We start from the raw sequence: 20,784 nt of genomic DNA, 5'->3' as shown, positions 1-20,784 counted from the left end.
AGGCAATCTAAATACCCTGAGGTCCACATAAATTCTAAGAAATTCTCAATACCTTGAATGTGAAGGTTTTAAGAAAAGGAGTAATTTCAGAGGCTTAAAACTTTGGCTCAATAAAAGGTATGCTATACAAAACTTACGGAGAGATATACATACATGTATATGTTTATAACTTAAAGATCATGAAATTTATTATTCAAACTAAGTTTTAGTAAATCTCTACATTAATATGGATTTTCTCATGAACCAGCAGTCAATTATGTTAAATGGAAATTGCCAATTAATCCAATGTACTCATATCACAAATTTGCTTTCTAACCTCAAAGGACTCTTGGATTCCATGATCATAAAATATTTTTACTGTGATGCAAAATGTCTCATGTTCACTGATGTGCCAAAATCATCAAACATTCATTAGCTGCTCCTTGGTACACAACTTCCACAATAATTAACAATAATTACATTGTTATCTACACTTAAAGAACTTTGTTAGTTATGAACATAAGTTACTTCCCTAACCTACATTACTGGTTGCTTTTGTTAGAAAACCTTGGAACAGTCAAGCTCAGTTGCCTTAGGTAGAAATTTCATGCCTCAGACAAACAATTTCAACACCTAATTAATCTTTCTTTTTTCATGATTGTTGTTGTTGTTTTTTTTTCAGTTTTTTGCTCTGTTTTCGTGACTTATTGCTGTAATTTGTATTGCTTTTTTTATTCTTACAAAACATTTTTGTAAGAGTTGCAATACTTGTGGATCATCCACACACTTTGCAAACATTTGGCATGCAGAAAAGACAGAGACAAGTCCTAAAAGATCCACGTAATCATGCCCGTGATCGAAAATAAAGAAGACACCATTTGGCGCTCATCTTTGAATGTACTTTTCATCGGTTGATCGCTTTTCTCAACGGTTTTGCTTAATATAACATTTCTAAAGATAGCTTTTATTGTGGTTCAATGGGAAAACGAGAACAGCGTGAGTGTTGTAAAAGAAAAGAAAAGAAAGTCGTTGGCGCCAACATTCTTGTAAATAATATGCTCTTTAAATATAATTTATCATTTTAGTCAGTATTTTATTTTATATAATCATGCAATTCAGCCTTATTAGGCTATCTACGTTGCTATTGATTTTGGGTTTCCAAGCTCCACGGCAATAATGCTAGGGAACCAGGCTTCATATAAACGGATTCTTGTTAATTTTTTTTTTTACGGTTTTTTTTTCAGTCCAACCAACTGACCCAATATAAGGAAACGCATTCGACGCTAAAACGAAGGAAAAAAAGTTAACGCAGAACTTAAATGTTTCACTATGATAGATTCTCTTGTAAGTTCACGCTGTAACTAATTCCTGTTGTTTTCTGCCACACGCTTCATTGAAGCCCCTTTGTCAATTTAACTCACTAGAAAGAAAAGCATTTTGATTCTCAGCCGCCCCCTTATTTTTATCTCGTTGTTATATCACGAAATATTACGAAAACAACTCTTTCGTACCAATGAAGGTGATAGATGATTGGGTGTCTGCCAAACAAAGACCGAAGAACCAAAACCGAAAACTCTCGTAGAAAGTCATGCGAAACAACTTGGGAAAGACGGCTAATTCATGGCGCGTCGTTACACTCTGCGATGCATTGAAATACACGTTATTGATGGGGTCTTGGTTTTGTTAAAAAAAAAAGGTAGTTCAAACGACAAAACCAAGACCTTCGCTTGAACGCTTTAGCGGGCCCCTATATACAATGATATCCCTTGCTAGGCTTTGCGAGACGTTGAAATTTGATTGAAATACATGTTCTTGTTTGAAAACCATCTTTGCGCAAATTCAAATTTAGTATTTATTATTTATTTACATCTCTTCAGTGAGAGTTAGCTTTGGTCTTTTCTAGTAGAAAGATTTCAGGAGATCGCAATTCATTATTAGCTTTTGTTCGCGAAATGAAATGAAATACTAGTGAAAGTTCTCTAAGAATAAATGTGATATTTTTCACAACACATTGGCTGGATCAATTTTAGTTTCCTTTGAAACAATTTCAAATATTTGGCCCTTCAAATGTCATGTTATTAAGACCAAATACTTCTAAAACGGTATGGCTAAAAAAACTTATTATTCATCATGTTTTATTTCAGTAATTTTCTATCAACTAACTCGAACTCAGTTAACTCGAACTACCCATAACTAGCTATCGAGCACACCACGCCCGGCGAAAGGCACCAATACTCTCGAACAGTCTTTTCCTGCTTTCTTTAATTACTCGGTTCTCCAGTTCTTAATTCCACTTACATCCAAGCTTATTTCATTCTGTGTAACTCTGGTTAATCTCATAGGATCTCAAACTTTGATTCTCACGGGTTACTTTTTCTTCAATTGTAGAATTCTGACTCTACTCTACAGCACACTGTCTACATTCTTCTAGTCTTCTCTTCTCTCTCTTCACTCTCTTCTCTCTATTCTCTTTTCTCTCTTCTCTCCACTCTCTACCAAGTAAACTCTGAAGAACATACTTATATATTCATTACTGACGGGTACGGGTGGGCATGCTAGATGGGTGACCTTGGGAGATTAAACATTTGTTGTTAGAACGCTAAACCAAACAATTTCAAGAGACTTTCAATCTGAACAACAAAGTATTTAATCATAATGCTTCTGGTCAATTGAGTCAACTCCTGAGTGCGTCAGGCAAAACAAGAACTTTCATGTGGGTCCAAAGCAAGGTCATTAAACAAACAAAGTACGTCTTCTTGAGGAAGTTTTGACAGGCGTCACAATTTGGAAACTCCACACAACTGCTCAAACCTAAATAACTTCAGAATTCGAATTCATGCATTAAATACTTACATAAACGAAAAATTAAATCATACTAAACTGACCAACTAACTGACTTACTAACTATAAACAAACTAAACACCTTGAACTTGAAGAAAAATGTCGGTCAAGAAATGTTGAAGTGTCACAACAATTAGCCAATTGACATGTCCCATTCTTTATTCGCGATTGATATGAACTTGATAAAATTTATGAAAACATAATACATTTAACTAAACTTCCTAAAAAAAACTTTCCCAGTATCAAAACAAACCAAGGGCCTGTTAACATTGAGGTGGGGGACCCCAGGTAGGTGAGGTAAGCCGCCTAGCCGTGGTCGAAGAGTAAAACGCGTTTACATACAATTGACTTAATACATTATCAAGAATAGCTTGAAACATGGTCGATTTACAACGCAAAATATTCCGAAATGTGAACATTTTATACTCCTTGTGTGTCCGTTGCGTTTTTTGGTGATTTCTACCATGAGACGGCCAGGAGATGTACAAAGTTTTAAAACATACGTGTTTCGCTTTAGAGCTTTTTGCCATGAAAGCGACCCCGGTTAGGCGGGTTACCCCATCTTGAGACGTTTACACGGCAAATTGTCATCCCGGCTGACAGGGTTATCCTACAGCAGACCGGGCAACCCGCCGAGGCGGGTCACCCCACCTATCATGTAAACGTGATCAAGGTGAAATAAGAAGTTATATGGACAGGCGGGTTACCCCACCTAGGCGGGTTACCTCACCTACCTGGGGTCCCCCACCTCCATGTAAACAGGCCTTAAATTTATGAAAATGACTTTTGGTTGTGCAGGAATAGCAAAACCATTAGACGCTAATCCCGATAACTCGAATCTTGCTAACTCAAACCATTTCTCATTTCCCTTTGGAGTTCGAGTTTGGGAGATGTCATGTGAAGTGACAGTGATGATATCCAGACACTCTCATTCAAAGTGTATCCACCGATGATTTGGCCTCGAGCATGATTGTTTTAACAGTGACTAATCCCGGTCTTAAATTCCCCCTCATGGTCTACATAAAATCAGCTGGTGATGTACGCTCTCCGGGGTGTTTAGGAAAACGATTCGTGATTTTTCTATCCACTCAAAGATACAAAAAAACTAGAACAGCGACATCAGAATACCGCTATTTGAGGAGGGCCGACCGGAAAGTTACATTGTTAACCAGGGGATAAAAATCATCACCAAGTATAGCAAAACTTCTGCCAAATGCAGTTGTCAACCTTAAAGGTAGAAAAAAATGCCTCTTCCTTGATCAACCTGAACTGGTTTAAAAACTGAGAGGAAATTAAAGCAATCTTGAATTGCGTATACGATGGGGTCCTTCATTGCATTGTTTGGAGGATTGGATAGCGTTGGTTGCTGGTCAGTATTGCAAAGGAAGAAAAAAGGCAACATAGTTGAAAACGTTTGTCTTTTGCAGTATCACGTGAACAGGAACGATAGATGAGTTGTTGATTTACAGATAAAGGGGCGTGGTAATTCCCATTCCACAAGCAGCATGCCATTCTATCCCTTAAAAAGAGTATGCTCACGTCAATGGAGAAAAGCATACAGAAGAAATGATCACAAGGCGTTTACAACGATTTGAGAAAGCAGGCTAATAAGGTTTTTGGAGCCCTCTCTTTTCCGAGTTGCCTCGAGGAAAGCAGCAGATATACAATGCAAAGGCAAAGTAGTTCCATCACAGAAGATGAGGTGCAAGGCCTTCTGAAGTATGCACGTGACAAAGAAGAGCTTGTCGTTAACCATTCAGACTATCTCAAAGATGTTTGGGTGTTAGGAACTGCAAATATGTGCGCGGATTTGGCAAAGTTTACAACTTCAGATTTGCGTAGTAATACCGAGAACAAAATAGATAGAAAACAGTTTCATTAGTTAAATTTGGAAACTACACAGTAAAGTTTCAGTGTCTTACTATGAGCCTTTATCGATATCATTGTCTTTTTGGGGCTGCTAAAGCGTTCAAGTGAAGGACTTTGTTTTGTAGTATGAGCCAGCTCGATAGCCCGATCGATAACGTGTATTTCATAGTATCTCAGAGCGACGTTTTGTGAGTTAGCCGTCTTCCCATGTTGTTTTCCATGACTTTTCCTTGAGTTTTCGGTTTTGGGTGCTCGGTCTTCCTTTTGTAGACACCCATGATTATTTTTTTTAAAAACGCTTTTTCAGTAAGAATATTGATAGCCATCTAATGACACAGGATGAGGCGTACAGTGGGAGCCGTGGAGTTGATTGATACTTTTCATTATTACGAAAATCCTGAACAAAGCAGGCAAATGAACCCTCTATGTTCGTTTCCTCGTTCAAGGATTTTATAAATCATGTGCTCAAACAACATAGAACTGACTTCGAACATTCTAACCTTTAAACCTATAAAAAAAAATTAAACAAAAGGACCATCATATTTCCGGTTCTAAGGGGCCAACGCTTGCAACTAAGAATCGACAATATCATGCTCTTAATGTGTGACATGAAAGTCACATTCTTCTTTGGAGGGCGTTAGGAGGTTGGAAGCTATTGAATATGTTTAGATTCTTTCTTCATACAGTTGAAATCAACAGGGTGCAGTTGCGTGTGTTGAGGCTGTTGAAATCTCTTAATATTCAGAAGCAGAGGTTCTCTGTAGCTGTTTTTACCTCCGCTTCGTTCCGAGGGTGCATGTGATTTGTTAAGCGGAGAGCTAAAGGTCAACTCAGTGTTAGTCTCCTCAAAATTATTGCATTATTACCTTTGCGACAGCAGGGTGTGTGAACTGTCTTAAAATCTCATTGAAACCAAGGTTACATTTAGAGAACTGTTGAAGAGGGCAAATATTAGGTCGTGTGGATTGATACGTTAAAATTCGTCTGACGTCGTACTCGAGACGGAAATGTTTAAATTAATGTATTTCTCTTCCGATGCAACAGAGTTTCCTTCATTATTATTGTTGACCAACTTAACTGGCACAAATGTACACATAAAATGTATGGTTCAGGAATCGGAGTCTATAGTCGTATTCTGTTATTTTTCTTCTTTAGCAAAAAGATTACCATTAACAATCCTAGGCGCCCTTCCCCAACCTCCTCCCCATCTCTTTGCCTGGTTCACGATTAGAAACCGCATCTTGATTCGCCCAACACTTAAGGTCTTTTCTACCTGCTTAAACTTATCAATGATCTTTTCATTGATTTATAGATGAAAATCAACTATTCAGATCATTTTTGTTTCAAGAATCACTATTCGTCCATCACCTTCATGGCTTTTATTTTGCTGTTTTCACTGGGTTCTTTGTTTCTACCTAGCACAGGTAAGTGGTAAAGCAGAGGTAAGAAGCAAAAACTTATCCTATTGTTTGATGCAGATTATAATAAACTAAGAATGTTAAAAACCTAAAACCTTGTATTTATAGGAACTTTCGTAAACTTACCTTGACTAATACGGTTTTATGGAACACAACCATTCTTCTGTAAGTCACCGTCAAATACAGTATCATTTGACCGTGAGACTGAAACTGTGCTAACAAGAATCTTTTTTTTATGGCTGCAATTTTAAAATGCATGTAACTGGTCAGAATACTCACATGATTTCATATATTCACATATACATTTATTCATCACTTCAAGGGTTTATTGCCTATAAACTATAGACATGATTTGTTGATCTTAAACCTAAACTTTAATTTACAAAAACAGGACGATCTCTCAATTTGGGCAGTTTTACATTGCGTGTACATTGTGGAGAACATAACGAAATCTTTCTACAGCTTCTCACTTGGTCTACCAAAAGCTAAAAGGCGAGTGGCAAAGTAAATTCGACTACCATCTTCATGAACGTTTTGAAAAAACATCTGGCTACTCAGAATATCATAAACAAACATGACACTACCGTCTCTCGGTAACATTTCAGCTATGTTCATCATTCTGAACGATGGAAACGTACGTTTGATCTGAACCCCTCAGGACCTTTTTGGTTGAGTCGGTGAATATTCAATGACACTTTCCAAGGAAAAAACTTGCATTTGTATCCAGAAATTTCTAACATTCTACCCTGAATATCTTTTAAAAATATTAAACAAAAGAACCATTATATTTCTGTGGCCTTGGAAATTCAGATCATAACGTTGTTTTTTTCGACTTTAATGTCTTTATTTCCCGTCCACATCAAGCTCCAAAGATCGTTTACGATTACAAAAATGCAAATTGGGAAGGTTTTCACTCTCATCTTTCCAATGCCCCATGGGGCAATGTATTCTTAGAGAACAATGTTGATCAAATGTGGACTAAATGGAAAGAATTGTTCTTTGCTGCTGTTAATAAAAACATCAATACACATCATTTGAAAAGAAAAAGAAATGTTCCTTGGTTAACATCTGCAATTCGTCGCCTTTTTCACAAACGGAAACGTTTATGGAAAAAAGCTAAATCATCTCAACTTCAATCTGACTGGGAAAAATATAGGCAGTGTAGAAACAAAGTCAAATCTGAAATAAACAAGAGCTATTGCCACCATGTTCAGTCTCTTCAAAACAGTAACAATCCTAAACGTTTCTGGACTTTCATAAAATCTAAGACGAAATCACGATCTATTCCACCTGAAGTATCCCTGGAGAACCAAAAGGCTTCAAACAGCTTCGATAAAGCACAGCTATTCAACAACTTCTTCTCATCGGTTTTTATAGAGAGTCCTGGTATTCCTGAGAAGTTACGTGACGATCTTCAACCTTTTACTGATCAAGTCATCATAAGTCTACATTGCTCTAAATCTGAGGTCGAGAAATTGCTCATTGGTTTAAACGTTACAAAAGCTCATGGTCCGGATGGGATATCAGCGCGTATGCTTCGCGAGGCTGCACCAGCTATATCAGAGTCCATGACAAATTTATTTAACTTTTCACTCCAATCTGGCACCTTGCCTGTGGAATGGAAATCTGCTCACGTCATTCCAATTTTCAAAAAGGGCCAAAAAGATCTAGTCAAGAATTATCGTCCTATCTCTCTTACGAGTCTGATTGTAAAGACCCTAGAAAGACTGATATACAATCGCATTTTTGGATTTATTGAATCAAATAATCTACTTAGTAGTCATCAATATGGCTTTCGTCCTGGATACTCCTGTACCTCTCAGTTGATACACCTTTTCCATGAATGGGCCAAAGCACTAGATAAACGCCTCTCTACCGATGTAATATTTCTGGACTTCGAAAAGGCCTTCGACTCAGTTCCTCATGACCGTCTTCTACTCAAACTAGAACGCTTTGGCATTACCGGCTCTCTACTTTCCTGGCTATCCAATTTTCTCCAAGGTCGATCTCAACGTGTTGTAATCGAGGGCTGCCAATCTGACTGGGCGCCTGTCACATCTGGTGTTCCACAGGGGAGCATTCTTGCCCCCCTGTTATTTATCCTATACGTCAATGACATCCCTGAATCTTTATCAAGTCCTGCAGAAATGTTTGCTGATGATATGTTAATCTATAATTACTGTACTCCATCTCAAACGTCCATCACTGCCCAGGAGAGTCTAGATAAAGTCACTGATTGGTGTGGCTCGTGGCTTTTAGGAACAAATGCTGACAAATGCGAGTCCATGAAGTTCACCAGGGCTAGAACTCCCTCTCCGTGCAACTATTCTATTAATAGCAAGCTACTTACCCAAGTATCTACACACAACCATCTTGGGGTAGTTCTTTCCAGTGATTTATCTTGGAAACCCCACGTACTGTCTGTTGTTGCAAGATCGAACAGATTATTGGGCTTACTCAAGCGGACATTTGGATCTCACTCTAGGGCTCTATTTACTGGTTATAGATCCATGATTCGTCCAATACTCGAGTACGCTTGTCAAGCGTGGAATCCTCACCAAGCATATCTCATTGAAAAACTTGAATGCGTGCAAAGGAACGTTACAAGATGGATCATTGATAAAGACACTCCGTATGAAGACCGACTGAAATCCTTGAAACTAGCGACACTAGTTCAGCGCAGAGAGTTTCTTAGTTTGGTTCAGCTTTTTAAGTTCATTAAAGGACACTCTTCTGTAAACACTAATAATTACATATCCTTCAGTAACTGGCAATCAAGAAAAAGTCATCAGTTTAAACTATATAAACCATTTAGCCGAGCAGACATCTTTAAGTACTTTTTTTTGCACAGACATATCGACACATGGAACAGTTTACCGTCATCAGTAGTTGAACTTGACTCAATTAATGCTTTTAAGAAAGCTCTTAAATCAACATTTTTTAACTAGGCCTACGACTAAAAATTAAATTATTCTATGTATTATACATTATTTAGTTATAATCTTAAACAAAATAGTTATCTTAGATATGTCTTCTTTATTTAGATTTTATATTTATATAGATATATGCCTGTATGTAAAATGTATCAGTATGTATATGTATATTGCATAGTATTAAATTTTTATATCTGGGGTATAGTTTACAATGAGGATTAAGTTCCTCCCTTCTATAACCCTTTTTTAATAATAATATGTTATATGTTATTATTTAAATAAAGTTGTTATATATATATATAAAATTTCCGGTTCTAAGGGGCCAACGCTTGCAACTAAGAATCGACAATATCATGCTCTTAATGTGTGACATGAAAGGCACATTCTTCTCTAGTGGGCGTTAGGAGGTTGGAAGCTATTGAATATGTTTAGATTCTTTGTTCATACAGTTCAAATCAACAGGGTGTAGTTGCGTGTATTGAGGCTGTTGAAATCTCTTAATATTCAGAAGCAAAGGTTTTTTGGTAGAAAAAAAAAACATGAACATAACTGAAAAACACAGATCTCGGAAAGTACAACAAACGAACCTGCCCACACTTGCGCACCTCTATTCCCCAAATATAACATGACTAAATTATGAAGGTGACCTCGTCGCTCTCAAATTTCAACTTTTTTTTTTATCAAACCAGAAATAAAAGTTACAAGTTCGACCATTTCTTCAAAAAGTAAAACATCCTTTTTCATTCAAAGTTCTTCCTTCTGTTTTACTTCCTCCTCTTCTTCCTTTTCTTCTTCAGATTCATCCAAGAGGGGTCTTTTTTGAAAAGTCGATTTAATAGGAAGTTTCTTCTCTCAATGGCTGACTTTAACGCCTCGTCAAAATCCGCATTGTCCTCATTCATAAAGGATCAGACAGTTTGCATGACTTGTCTGTGTATTTCATCTCGTTTAATACGATTATTCCACCTCAGACGTTGCAAGTATATCCTTCTTAATATAGGTCTAGCTCCAAGTAAGATGGAATTGAAAGCAGCATTCTCGGAGAACTAATCGGACTTTCCCTGTAGTCGATGGAGTTGAACTTGTTCATCGAAGAGTTCACTCAAAGATTCTTGCTCTTGATCAGTCAATTCTACCCATGGATTAACATCAGCATAGTTGTCATCATTGCCGTGGTCTTCGTCAGCATCATCATAATTACCCATCTGTACGTCTTTTGTCTCGGAGTCACCACCATTATCATTCTCCAACGCATCATGGCTGTCTTCCTCTTCTCCTGCCTTTTTTTGTCATAGTCCTCGATTGGGTTACCAAAGATATCTTTGTCGTGCGAACTATCGGTCATGATGGTCATTCAATAAAACAAAAGTTTCTCGTACGATGTGTGCGTGGCGGTGGTTGTTCTGATACAATCGTATACATCCTTCGTGTGTCAAAATGTGACTGAACATGCGCCGAATGTCATTACTGGCAGGATATAAATCTAAGGTCAGATATCTATGGGGGCGTTGATTAACTTTCAGGTACACTTCCATAATATCTTGCCACTACATAGGAAATGCTTACAATAATAAATTCTTGAGGGTGCTTGAGAGGGATCACGTAATGGGCATTCCTTGAAATACTTTTAGCATATTTGCGTTGTGGAAACATGTCTTGAAACAAATCGATGACGGTGACGTTGTGATGATGGAATGTTTGGTAAAACGATCCAGCACTTCTTTATTGTTCCCTCCTTCGGTCATCAGAACATCCAAGGCCAGAAAACCACCTTCTTTAGGGAACAATTTTTTCAACTGTCCTTGTTCAGGTACGCTTTCGTGAAACTTAAAACCTTCTTCTTGCATCTCACGAAAACCATCTTGCAATGCGCCATAGCAGTAATGAATCACGTTCGCAGGGTTTACAAACAATTCGTCTAAATGGTCCAAGACTAACGACTTGCTTAAACAAGTCTTGCCACACCCAGAGGGTCCCATTACTAAAATGCTTCAAGGTGTCTTGAATCGGAAAGCATCACTTATTTCTATTCTCTCGCATAGAATAGGTCTCATTTGGCTGAAGATTTCAGAATCTTTCGCTAGAGATTGAGGGAAGTTCACTGTTGGAGACGTCTCATGGCTTTCGTTATCCCTTGGGTTCAAACATGAATATTCCTCGTAATGGTTTCAGTTGTCTGAACGGCTGAATGGTGTCTAACAGTGACGAAGGTGTGACATTATCAACTCACTCCTTACAGAGCTTTAGTGAATAAAAGAAGCACAGTGCACTACCTTGTTACATGCAGAAAGTAATGAAAGTGTGAGTGCCTCTTCCTCTCATTCACTTTGAGCTGGAGGAGAGTTTTTTCTCGTTTCCTCCGGCTTTGGTCTCGCATCCATAAGCAGAGGCGATCTTGATTCCTTTGGCGATGTCTGTCATCCATTCACAAATGTGATCTCGATTCTTTTGACAATAGGCTTTCATCCTTTCACGATGATTTTGCTCTGGATATTCTCTGGTTTTTTTTTTTTGAAAGGCTATCTCTATTTTATTGGTTGTAATCTTTTTGTTTATTAACGATAGCGTCTTTTTTTTTTGGAGGTAATAGTCTTTGCAGTATTCCTTATGTGTCCTTTTTCCTTTTGGTAATATTGTTTACAATAGGCCAGGTGACTCTCTCGCGTCCTTAAGTAACGTTCATGCAAACTGTCATTGTTTTTCTCGTAATAGTTTCAATAATGCTCTCCTGCCTAACTCTTGTCTCTTCCTCTATGGCAAGCAGTTTTATTACCACATCCTCCATGGCAGGTGGTTCTGTTACCATATCTTCCATGTCTTTCGTTCGTGGTTTATTACGTGGAGGTAATGCAACAAATGAACATAGGTCAGTGAACAACATTCTTTTATCCGTTTATCTGTCACAATTTTTACCATGATGGAGATCTCTGGCTTGACCGAAAAAACCCCTGAGGAGGAGAATTGTATTATTGAGAAGGAGGAGTAGTTGGTTTAAACCTTTGGCTTAAACCTATGGAGTCGGTTTAAGCCGATGGCTTAAACCTATGATGAGGAGGAGAAGTGTGAGAAGGAGGAGAGGAAGGCGGAGGAAGAGCTACATAGAAACTTTTCCCTAAATTGAAAATTGTGAGGTTTTTGATGTATAAAACATAATAAATGTTTTAAAACAGATTTACATTTACCACACATGCGCATTTTCTAAAAACACTCCCGCATGGATCACAATTTCCCTCTTAGACTCATACTTATGCATAAATTATTAAAGGATGATGTCATCATAACTACATTAACGATCAATAAGTGCCAGTTGTTGTGAGGTGAGAGCTCTATTATTCTTTGGTCTCTCAGGGATCAAATACCGTGCTGTGATTTGTTAGTACAAAAGAAGAACTAAGTAATATTTTATATCACTCACGAAGGCCTCAGCTTATTAAACACGAGGATAACCCTAAAGAACCACTGTTTGAAAAGGTCACTGCTGATTTTACATTGGGAACCTGAAGATACATCACAATACTTGAAAATACGGATAGTTTTTTACCTCATAGGCCACATTTGGGTTTTTCAAATGAGCTATGAAATACTTATTACAACTGTAAGCTTACTGCAAGAGGCTGTTCCTTTCTTGTTAGGGGTAATTTAATCTCTCCATTGCCATCTCTCAGTTCTATGGTGAGGAATGTTTTATTGTTTTTTTTCTTATTTCAGTGTAGGACTTATATTATGCGATTTGGTTTGTAACAATACTTTTTTCTATGATGCCGTCGGTCATTAATACTTTTCCTTTTTTCAAAGCATTTTTAGAGGCCGGAGTTTCAAGCTATCTCGAGAACGCAATGTCTCACATGCCTGAGGCCGGCTGGAATCTTGTCAAACCATGGGCTACGGAGAAACGGAAGGGCTTCTTTGCGGGCGATGCCGCAGGAGGAAAAATATATCAGGACAGATTTGTTACACCCGAACAGGGAATATACTTTATTGCACTAAATTTACAACTGACAAATGTAACTACTGGCATCTTAAAAGCAAGTCTGGTAATTAATGACGAGTTTGAAAAAAAAAACGGATTCGAAGGTTTTGTTGGAAAGACCACGTCAACAGAAACCGTAAGTATGTCTGGATTTTTGCTTCTTTATGAGAACGACGTCATAGCTTGCTACCTTAGTGGCTCAGCGGGAATCCTGTTGTCTGACAGCACCTTTTCAGTGATGAAGATGTCACGAATAGGTTCTGTCCCAGGTTTTCACGCTGTATTATCACGTGACCAAGTTATTGAGCCTCACACCACCAGCCGGCTTAACTACTGGAGAACCAGTGGATCCAAAGGTTTATTTGTGATGCAGAGCGGCACTTCACCTTCTGTTGGACTATATTGCTCAATTGTTGATGGAATTCACAAATTTACATCAAACATAAACCTCGAATCCAAAACCCAATCGACGAGCGTGGATGTAAGTATTGTTTTAAACTCAAATACTACTTTGGTGAAGAGGTACTCGTCCGGAACAAATAGATATTCCACTAGTGTGTCCGGAATGTTTAACTTGACACGCGGAGATTGTGTTGAGATGAGGATTGAGTGTACCGATGAGGGACTCCCTGTAGTCTTAACAGGCACTAGTTTTTCAGGCCTTTTTCTTGATCGACAAATGGAGACTAATCGGCAATTCTCCGCCAGTTTACCTTCCCACAATCAATTGCAAATGAGTCCTGGATGGAATAAGGTACAAAACTGGATCGTTAACTATTCAAAAAGGAACTTTCCATCCCTAGAGACGATTCTGAAAAACAATCATAGCAAGTTCATGCCGGACACTAGTGGAGTGTTCATTGTGGTAGCTGTCATGAATATAAATGCCTCAACAGAAAGTCAGAGTGACTTACGATTGCTTGTCTCAGTCACTGAGCCTTCATCTGGTAACAGCGGACTATTGGCAGCATATTCATTCTCTTCAAGTCTCAGGTCATTAATTGTCAGCGGTCTTGTTTCGCTTAACAAAGGTGATTCATTAAGTGTTTACGTTTATGGCGATTCTCGTGAAAGCGATATGGTGGATGGACTGTTTTGTGTTTCTGCTGTTCCCTACGACTGGCCAGGTGTTGCAGCTTCACTTACAGAAGCCATTCCTCTGAATTTCCCAGAATGGACGAAAATTACCGAATGGAAAACTAACAGTGTTCCTGGGTTGTTCTCCTTCGACAATGCATTCTTTCCAACCAAAGGAGTTTATCGGCCACATCAAGATGGATCGTACTTTGTGTCCTGCAATGTAATTTTTGCAGGTGAAGGCAAGGGGTATTTGTCAGCTATAATTGCTATCGACGACTCTTTAGATCCCAGAAATGGACTTTACGCATTAGATGAAAATCCTAAAAGACTGGTCACCCTTAATGTGGCTGGTTCCATAGAACTTAGAAAAGGTCAAAATGTCTCGGTGTACGTCAAAACTACAGCATCGTCATCCTGGAACGTTTCTATTGAAACAGGCTTTTCAGTGGTGTTAATTGGAGCAGATTCTCTTGCTACCCCAGGAATCTTAGCAGGTAAGGCTAATTATACCTGTATGTATCTACACGCGCCTGATTTACAACATACATCACAGTGATTACATTTACATGCGTTACATCACATCACCTTCCTTTACTACATTCTACCTTATAAACACTCAGTAATCTTCCTGATTGAAGGCATCTGATTAGTTCGCGTTGTCATGTATGTGGCGGATGATTGGTGATCCTGAGGCATGAAACAAAATTGGTAGTATTAACTTGCATTGGATATTTAGGCTGCTCCAAAAACCACAAAGAGTGTAACAAAATTTGGTCTAAAACACTTTACTGGTAAGAACATTTTTCATATCAGGGAAGGTGCAGTTTCGAAATAAAATAATGTTTCCATGATGATCATCGGAAATGCATGTAATCTTTATAGTGTTTGCACCTGCAATTTTTCTCCAATTCGAGTAATTCACTCAGCAGTCTGCTTTGCCGATGGAGAGAAATTTCGTATGTAACTTTTTTGAACGATGAAATTAAACAAATTTCTGAGCGGTATACGGCCCAGAGAAGACGATTAAAGCTATGGCAGTTGGGCAATCGCTAACGCAATCGGAGGTGGCACTGACAGACAACAAGGCAGAATATTAAAAGCCCTTATCTAATCCTTGACTCGGGTCTTACCATCGTCAAGATCTTGTCATGCTTAGGATCAATGTAGTTTTTATTTCCCTGTTACTACTAACTACTTTGGATTCGCTATAACTTTTTGAAACTAACTATCTGTAAGAGGTTGACAGGAAATTTCTTTTGGTATGTTCCCTCTCTCAATATCGCTAATAGTCGCGGAACATTTGAATAAAGGCACATCTTACTACTGGTCACCTCGATTTCAAAGGATAATTGATAATTTTAACGTATGGGAACTACTAAACTTGAACTGTTCTGGTTAAATGTTTGGGAATTATTTAGGCCAGTTAGATTATCATGAAATCCTTGTGTGAGTCTTGGTTTGCTATGTGCTTCAAGATTCAAGACAATACATTTATTTTTACCCTTTGAGTTATGTGCCTTTGACTGTTAAAGTAGGCCTAATTCTCGTTCGATGATCGTCATCACTAATCGTGTTTGGGTTTTGTCCTTGACCTTGCTTAGAGTTCTCAACGGGAAGTTTTGTTTAGGTTTTAGTTCTCGAAGATTTGTTTTACTAGTACTTTGCATTTATTTTATCACCTAAATTCATGTCATTCATGAGTTCAAATCTTAAATATTTTTTCTCGAACCTTTCGACTGATAGTAAGTAAATAAGTAAGTAAGTAAGTAACAACTTTATTTAGAGAAAGTGGGGAATCTCCATCTATTCCTCAAACCTACTCTTTTCACTATGTAAACACGAATACCCGGTTGACATTGTTCATCCTCTCTCTTTAGTTAAACAAGAGGAAGCCAGCGAAATTTTCACTGGCGGGGAAATTGGCGAATGGAAACTCATCCAACAAGTGTCTGACCCTTTTTTCCTGAGAAATTCTCGATTTGACTCAGCTACAGGCAGGTTCAAGGCTAAAGAAGATGGTCTTTACCTCATCAGTGCAATAATGTTAATACTTCACTCAGGATTATCTCAAATCAGAATGGCCTTTGTAGCAGACGGACAGTCCATTAATGTAACAACCTTTCAGTCAAATTCTATAAATTCAAAAAGTGGTGCCTTTGTCAGCACGCTGACGCTATCCAGTACAGTACACCTTTATCCAAATCAGAAAGTTTCAACATTTATCGACTTACTTGGCCAAAACAGTTTCTCGTGTAAAGTACTGCCAAACAGTAGTTTTTCCGTCGTTTTAGTTTCTCGATGGGAAAGTGATTACACTGCCGGATTTTTGGCAACCGCAATCTATGACGCATTTGGGCGGACGGGATATAAGGAAGTCGCCGACTGGAAATCTGTGCCGTCAGTTTCTAAAAAGTACAAGATAACGCCTTCCACTTCAATAAATATCAAGAACAGTGGCTTATATTTTCTGCAGAGCGTTTTAATTATAGAAGATTATGAGGGTGACAAGGCTTTTGATAGTGGAGTTTGTATCAATGGGATAATTGCTCATAATGGCATCTCGGCGTCGAAACTCAGTGACGTGCAGAAGAGTGGCAAATTTGTCATTAGTGCATTTGGAGTGATATTCCTGAGAAAAGGACAGAACATTAGCCCATGCATAAAATCTAAGAAAAGATCTCCTTTCGCCACCATAAAAGATTCGTGGTTTTCGATAGTGCGTTTTCTTCCGCGTCGTCAAACTCCAGGTTTTCATCAAATTCTCGAGGATGGCAATAATAAAAAAGTGTTCCCGGGATGCTCAGTTACAGGATTTATGTCAAGGGGTGGAGGCCAACTGGCCTACATAAATGGCGACATATACAAACCAAATCCGACATCACCGAATGATAAAGGAAACTTCACTGCACCTGTGAAAGGTACTTACTTGATATCTCTCTTGTTCACTCTAAATGGAAACCTCACTGCAAATGTCACTGCGTGTGTTGGAAGTCAAAAGTCTGCAGGGTGTCTCGTTAAAATTTATGACACTTGGAGGAAAAGAAACTACACCTTTGGGTTCGTTGGACTGATTGACTTAGAAAAGAACGAAATAATTTCAGTCTGTCTTCAGCCTAAAACTGAGATATCGTCTCTAATAGGAGTCACGATATCCGTTGAATTTCGAGGTCAAGCTAACACAACTGTTCAACTAAAGCACATCTCCGACTGGTCAAGTTCTACAGGATGGCAAGAGTTAACTCAGTGGAGAACTCGTGGTGGATACTCCGTAGATAAACTTTACGTGATGGAAAGTGGGCTATATATTCTCTCAATTAATTTGCAGATAAAAGCAGGCGAAAGAAGCCTCTTTGGAGTGAAGTTTGATGCTAGAGGATTGTCAAATCGCAGTGTTTTATCTGTTTTAGCACACTCCGAAGGAGACGCTATTGTGTCATATAGTGCTGCTGTCGTTGCTCGTCTGAATGAATCTGAAACGATGGCTGCTTCTGTTTACTCCGATTCGCAATCATTACTTGTAACAAACACCACAATGTTTGCTGCATTGGTAACTTCAAATGACAAATACTCCTGCTTAACACTGCGATCGAAAACAAGCCATTACATCAGTGGAACATGGTGGAAAGCTATCGGAGATTGGGAAAACTTTGATGAAAAGTGCAAGTCTTCAAACTCAGATTTCATAAAAGGAATATTTGTTGCTGAACTACCGGGTATTTACTTCCTGGCTACCACAGTTGTCGTGAAGACGTCACATTTATCAAATCAAACAAGGTAATTTGATCTTTCCACTAATTTTCTATAGTGTGCTTTCGAGGAGTAAGATTTTCCGTGTGCATTTCTTTAAAGCAGCTGCGAAAGAAGATGGGGTGCAAATGATCCACAAATTGAAACGCAAATGATGCGGGACCGAAAATGGTCTCAGAGGAAAAAAAGGCAAATGATCCCACTGAAAAATCAGGAATGACATGGAGTTTGGGGTGGCGTGTTACTGTGGCACATCAACTATTCGTAGTTTCCTTCATTTTTAACTACTTTAGTAAACAACTATCGCAACGAACAAAAGCGTAGAAAATGCAGTCAGCAAATACAAGGATTAAGCCGATAGAATATTTAAAACAAACGTCCTTCTTTAGCAGGAAATGGATTCAAATTCACATCGTGACAAAACTCTATTGGCCATGGTCTTGAAATCATACTGAAAATGGGTATGGGGCGAAAACAGACCCCAGAGACTGGTGAAAAGACGATTCAAAGGAAGCTTAGGAAAATTACATTTTCTAATGATTTTTAGAGCTACTTTTGATTCTCGACGTCGAATCCTCAACCCTCGACTAAAAAACAAAAAGCTATCAACTGAGACATTTTCGGCTCTTAGCAGACCTTTTTTAACGCATGTGTAATTCACCCATGGTGCTGCTATATCTTTATAAATACGTTTTACTTCCGCAAAAACTTTATTTCTCTCTCTTTATCTTTATAGATATAGAGAATTTAATTCAGCGTATGATGTATAACAGATAGGCAATATGTAAAACTTATGGAAAATATCATTGCCACAGGCTTTTTCAACACGATCGTTTTCGAGCAGTACAGTTTACCCTTTCGCCGCCGTAGATTGGACATTGCACGATTTTTGAAGGCCTTGTGTACTTGTCGCTGGGTATCTTTGATAGCGTTAATTGTTATTAATCTCCGTTCGCGTCTTTCATTTTCTGGTAGACAGCGTTTATGACGTTTTGAAACTATTTCCCCCAGAGTCGATTGTATAAAAACGCTGGCATATCGTTTTCGTATGGATGGATCCAAACGAAGGTTTCTGTGTAAGATGTCGTGACTTAGGCGGCTGAGCATAATTGAGGGCCAAGATTTCAAACTGACAAACTGATCTTTTTCATTATAGGTCGAAATATGTCCGGTCATGAACATTTAGAAATTTAGTTTCGTTTCGGCCTCTCTTTTAAAAATGATGTACGCTTGCCAAATAAATCCTCGTAAAAGCATGCTAGCTTGTACTTACAACTGGTTTTAAAAAGGGAATGGTTAAACGACGTGGAATGACTTTGGGTGTTCTCTATACTCACTCCGGTGCCAGGTTTGGATGTCTTTTTGATGGCGGTCAACTTGCATTTGTAAGATATTACTATTTCAAATTGTAAACAGACTGGCAATTTTATTGCCATTTGTGATCAAAGCAGACGATTGGAGAGAGAACAACATGTCGATTGCTGGCAAACTGTGTCATTATCAATAGAACTACAAACTTCATCAAATGAGTCCATCAGATGAACAAGCAGCTTATGGAAACGATAGCTTCCGATAAGAAATTCTCCTTCAGTGGAAAAATTGGGTCCTCCTCTAGCTTTGTAGGTCACGTCAACCTAATGCCTATGAACATAAATTAATCCAAAATTTCTACCCTCACGGTAGTGAGAAAAAAGAATAAAACTGTTCTGCATTCTTTTCTTTTCATTCAAGAATTATGGAACTTCTACTTACCGTCAATGGGGACGCGATGAATACCAATGGATTAAAAGCTACCAAAAGTGTGACTGATGGCTTGTCAGTGATCCTAAGTTTATCTGCTACCGCTTACCTTGAGCAGTGGCAGACGTTGTATTTGATGATTAGAAGCAGTGGCGAGGGTGATTTTGAAGTAACCAATGGAGGCACATTTAGCGTGGTACTATTAGGTAAGACAGCATATCTCGTCGTTTTATTTTAAATGTGACCCGCTTCCCAAAGTTGGAAAAAGGGTCGTCTTATGTCTAACTTAAATTCATGATTTGCAATGGATTTGCTTCAAGTTTTGTTCCTGAACATTATTCTTCGACCTTTTCACAGACATCAGTTACCATTCTCGTGTGGAATGAAAACATCAATTCGTTATTGTTTAGAAGTTCAAAAACTGTTTGAAAAGATTTCTTTGAACTTCACTCGTGATTAAAAAAGTGCTTACTACGTACTACTAATTAGCCACGATTGCAATTGAAGAACTGTCTTAATATTATTATCATTAGCTGTAGTAGAAGTAGTAATAAGTAACAGTAGTAGCAGTAGTAATAGTAGAAGCAATAATAATAGAAGCAGTAGTAGTAGTAGCAACAATAGTAGAAGTAGTATTATCAGTAACCATGTAGCAGTAGTAGTAGTTTATGTAGTAGTAATAGTAGTAGCAGCAGCAGTAGTAGTATAAGACTTTAGTTTTTATGGGTTTCCTACTCAGATAAAAAACTTAGAATCCTCAAAAAAACAAAACAAAGTAAGTTTTTCTAACTAAGAAAAGCTATCAACTTGTAGTTAAAGTTTAACCTTTCCTACAAGGACGCTGTGTATGAATATTACGATAAAACACTTGAAAATCTCAGTTTGGAAGATTTTTTGAATGCAATAAGCACATATCTTTTTTAAAATCCCTATATATATTTTTAGAGGAGACAAGGCAGTACAAGACAATAGGAAACAACATTATTCAGTTTGACAAAGGCCCACGTATAATACGTCATCCACCGGCGTACACTAGTCTCGGCGGCGATCTAGGATTAAACGTTTCATGGAGATGTGATGCGGTAGCTGAGGGAAATGTGTCTTATCAATGGCTAAAGAATAACCAGGTACATGTAATGAAACAGAGAATTGACAAGAAAGTGTAAAAAGCATTGAATTAATCTAAGACCTTTTACGTAAGAGTTTT

The 20,784-nt window shown here is 38.2% G+C and overlaps 1 protein-coding gene and 1 pseudogene across 2 annotated transcripts in view; one reads left to right on the top strand and one right to left on the bottom strand.

Annotated features, from left to right (window-relative positions):
* The window catches only part of LOC113685833 (uncharacterized), a 37,935-nt gene that overhangs the window by 6,418 nt on the left and 10,733 nt on the right, over positions 1–20,784 (top strand). For both annotated transcript variants that reach the window (XM_089202207.1, XM_089202208.1), the window contains 5 exons: positions 6,002–6,113; positions 12,836–14,584; positions 15,968–17,864; positions 19,569–19,783; positions 20,523–20,704. In XM_089202207.1, coding sequence (XP_089058333.1) covers positions 6,002–6,113; positions 12,836–14,584; positions 15,968–17,864; positions 19,569–19,783; positions 20,523–20,704 — 4,155 coding nt within the window. The remainder of the gene's footprint in view (positions 1–6,001; positions 6,114–12,835; positions 14,585–15,967; positions 17,865–19,568; positions 19,784–20,522; positions 20,705–20,784) is intronic.
* Positions 10,087–11,231, bottom strand: LOC149048588 (uncharacterized; annotated as a pseudogene).

Source organism: Pocillopora damicornis, chromosome 3 (assembly GCF_964200805.1).
Source record: "Pocillopora damicornis chromosome 3, jaPocDami1.2, whole genome shotgun sequence".
Classification (NCBI taxonomy): Eukaryota; Metazoa; Cnidaria; class Anthozoa; order Scleractinia; family Pocilloporidae; genus Pocillopora; species Pocillopora damicornis.
The sequence above is the reverse complement of the archived record's forward strand: the minus strand, read 5'-3'. Positions and strand labels throughout refer to the sequence as shown.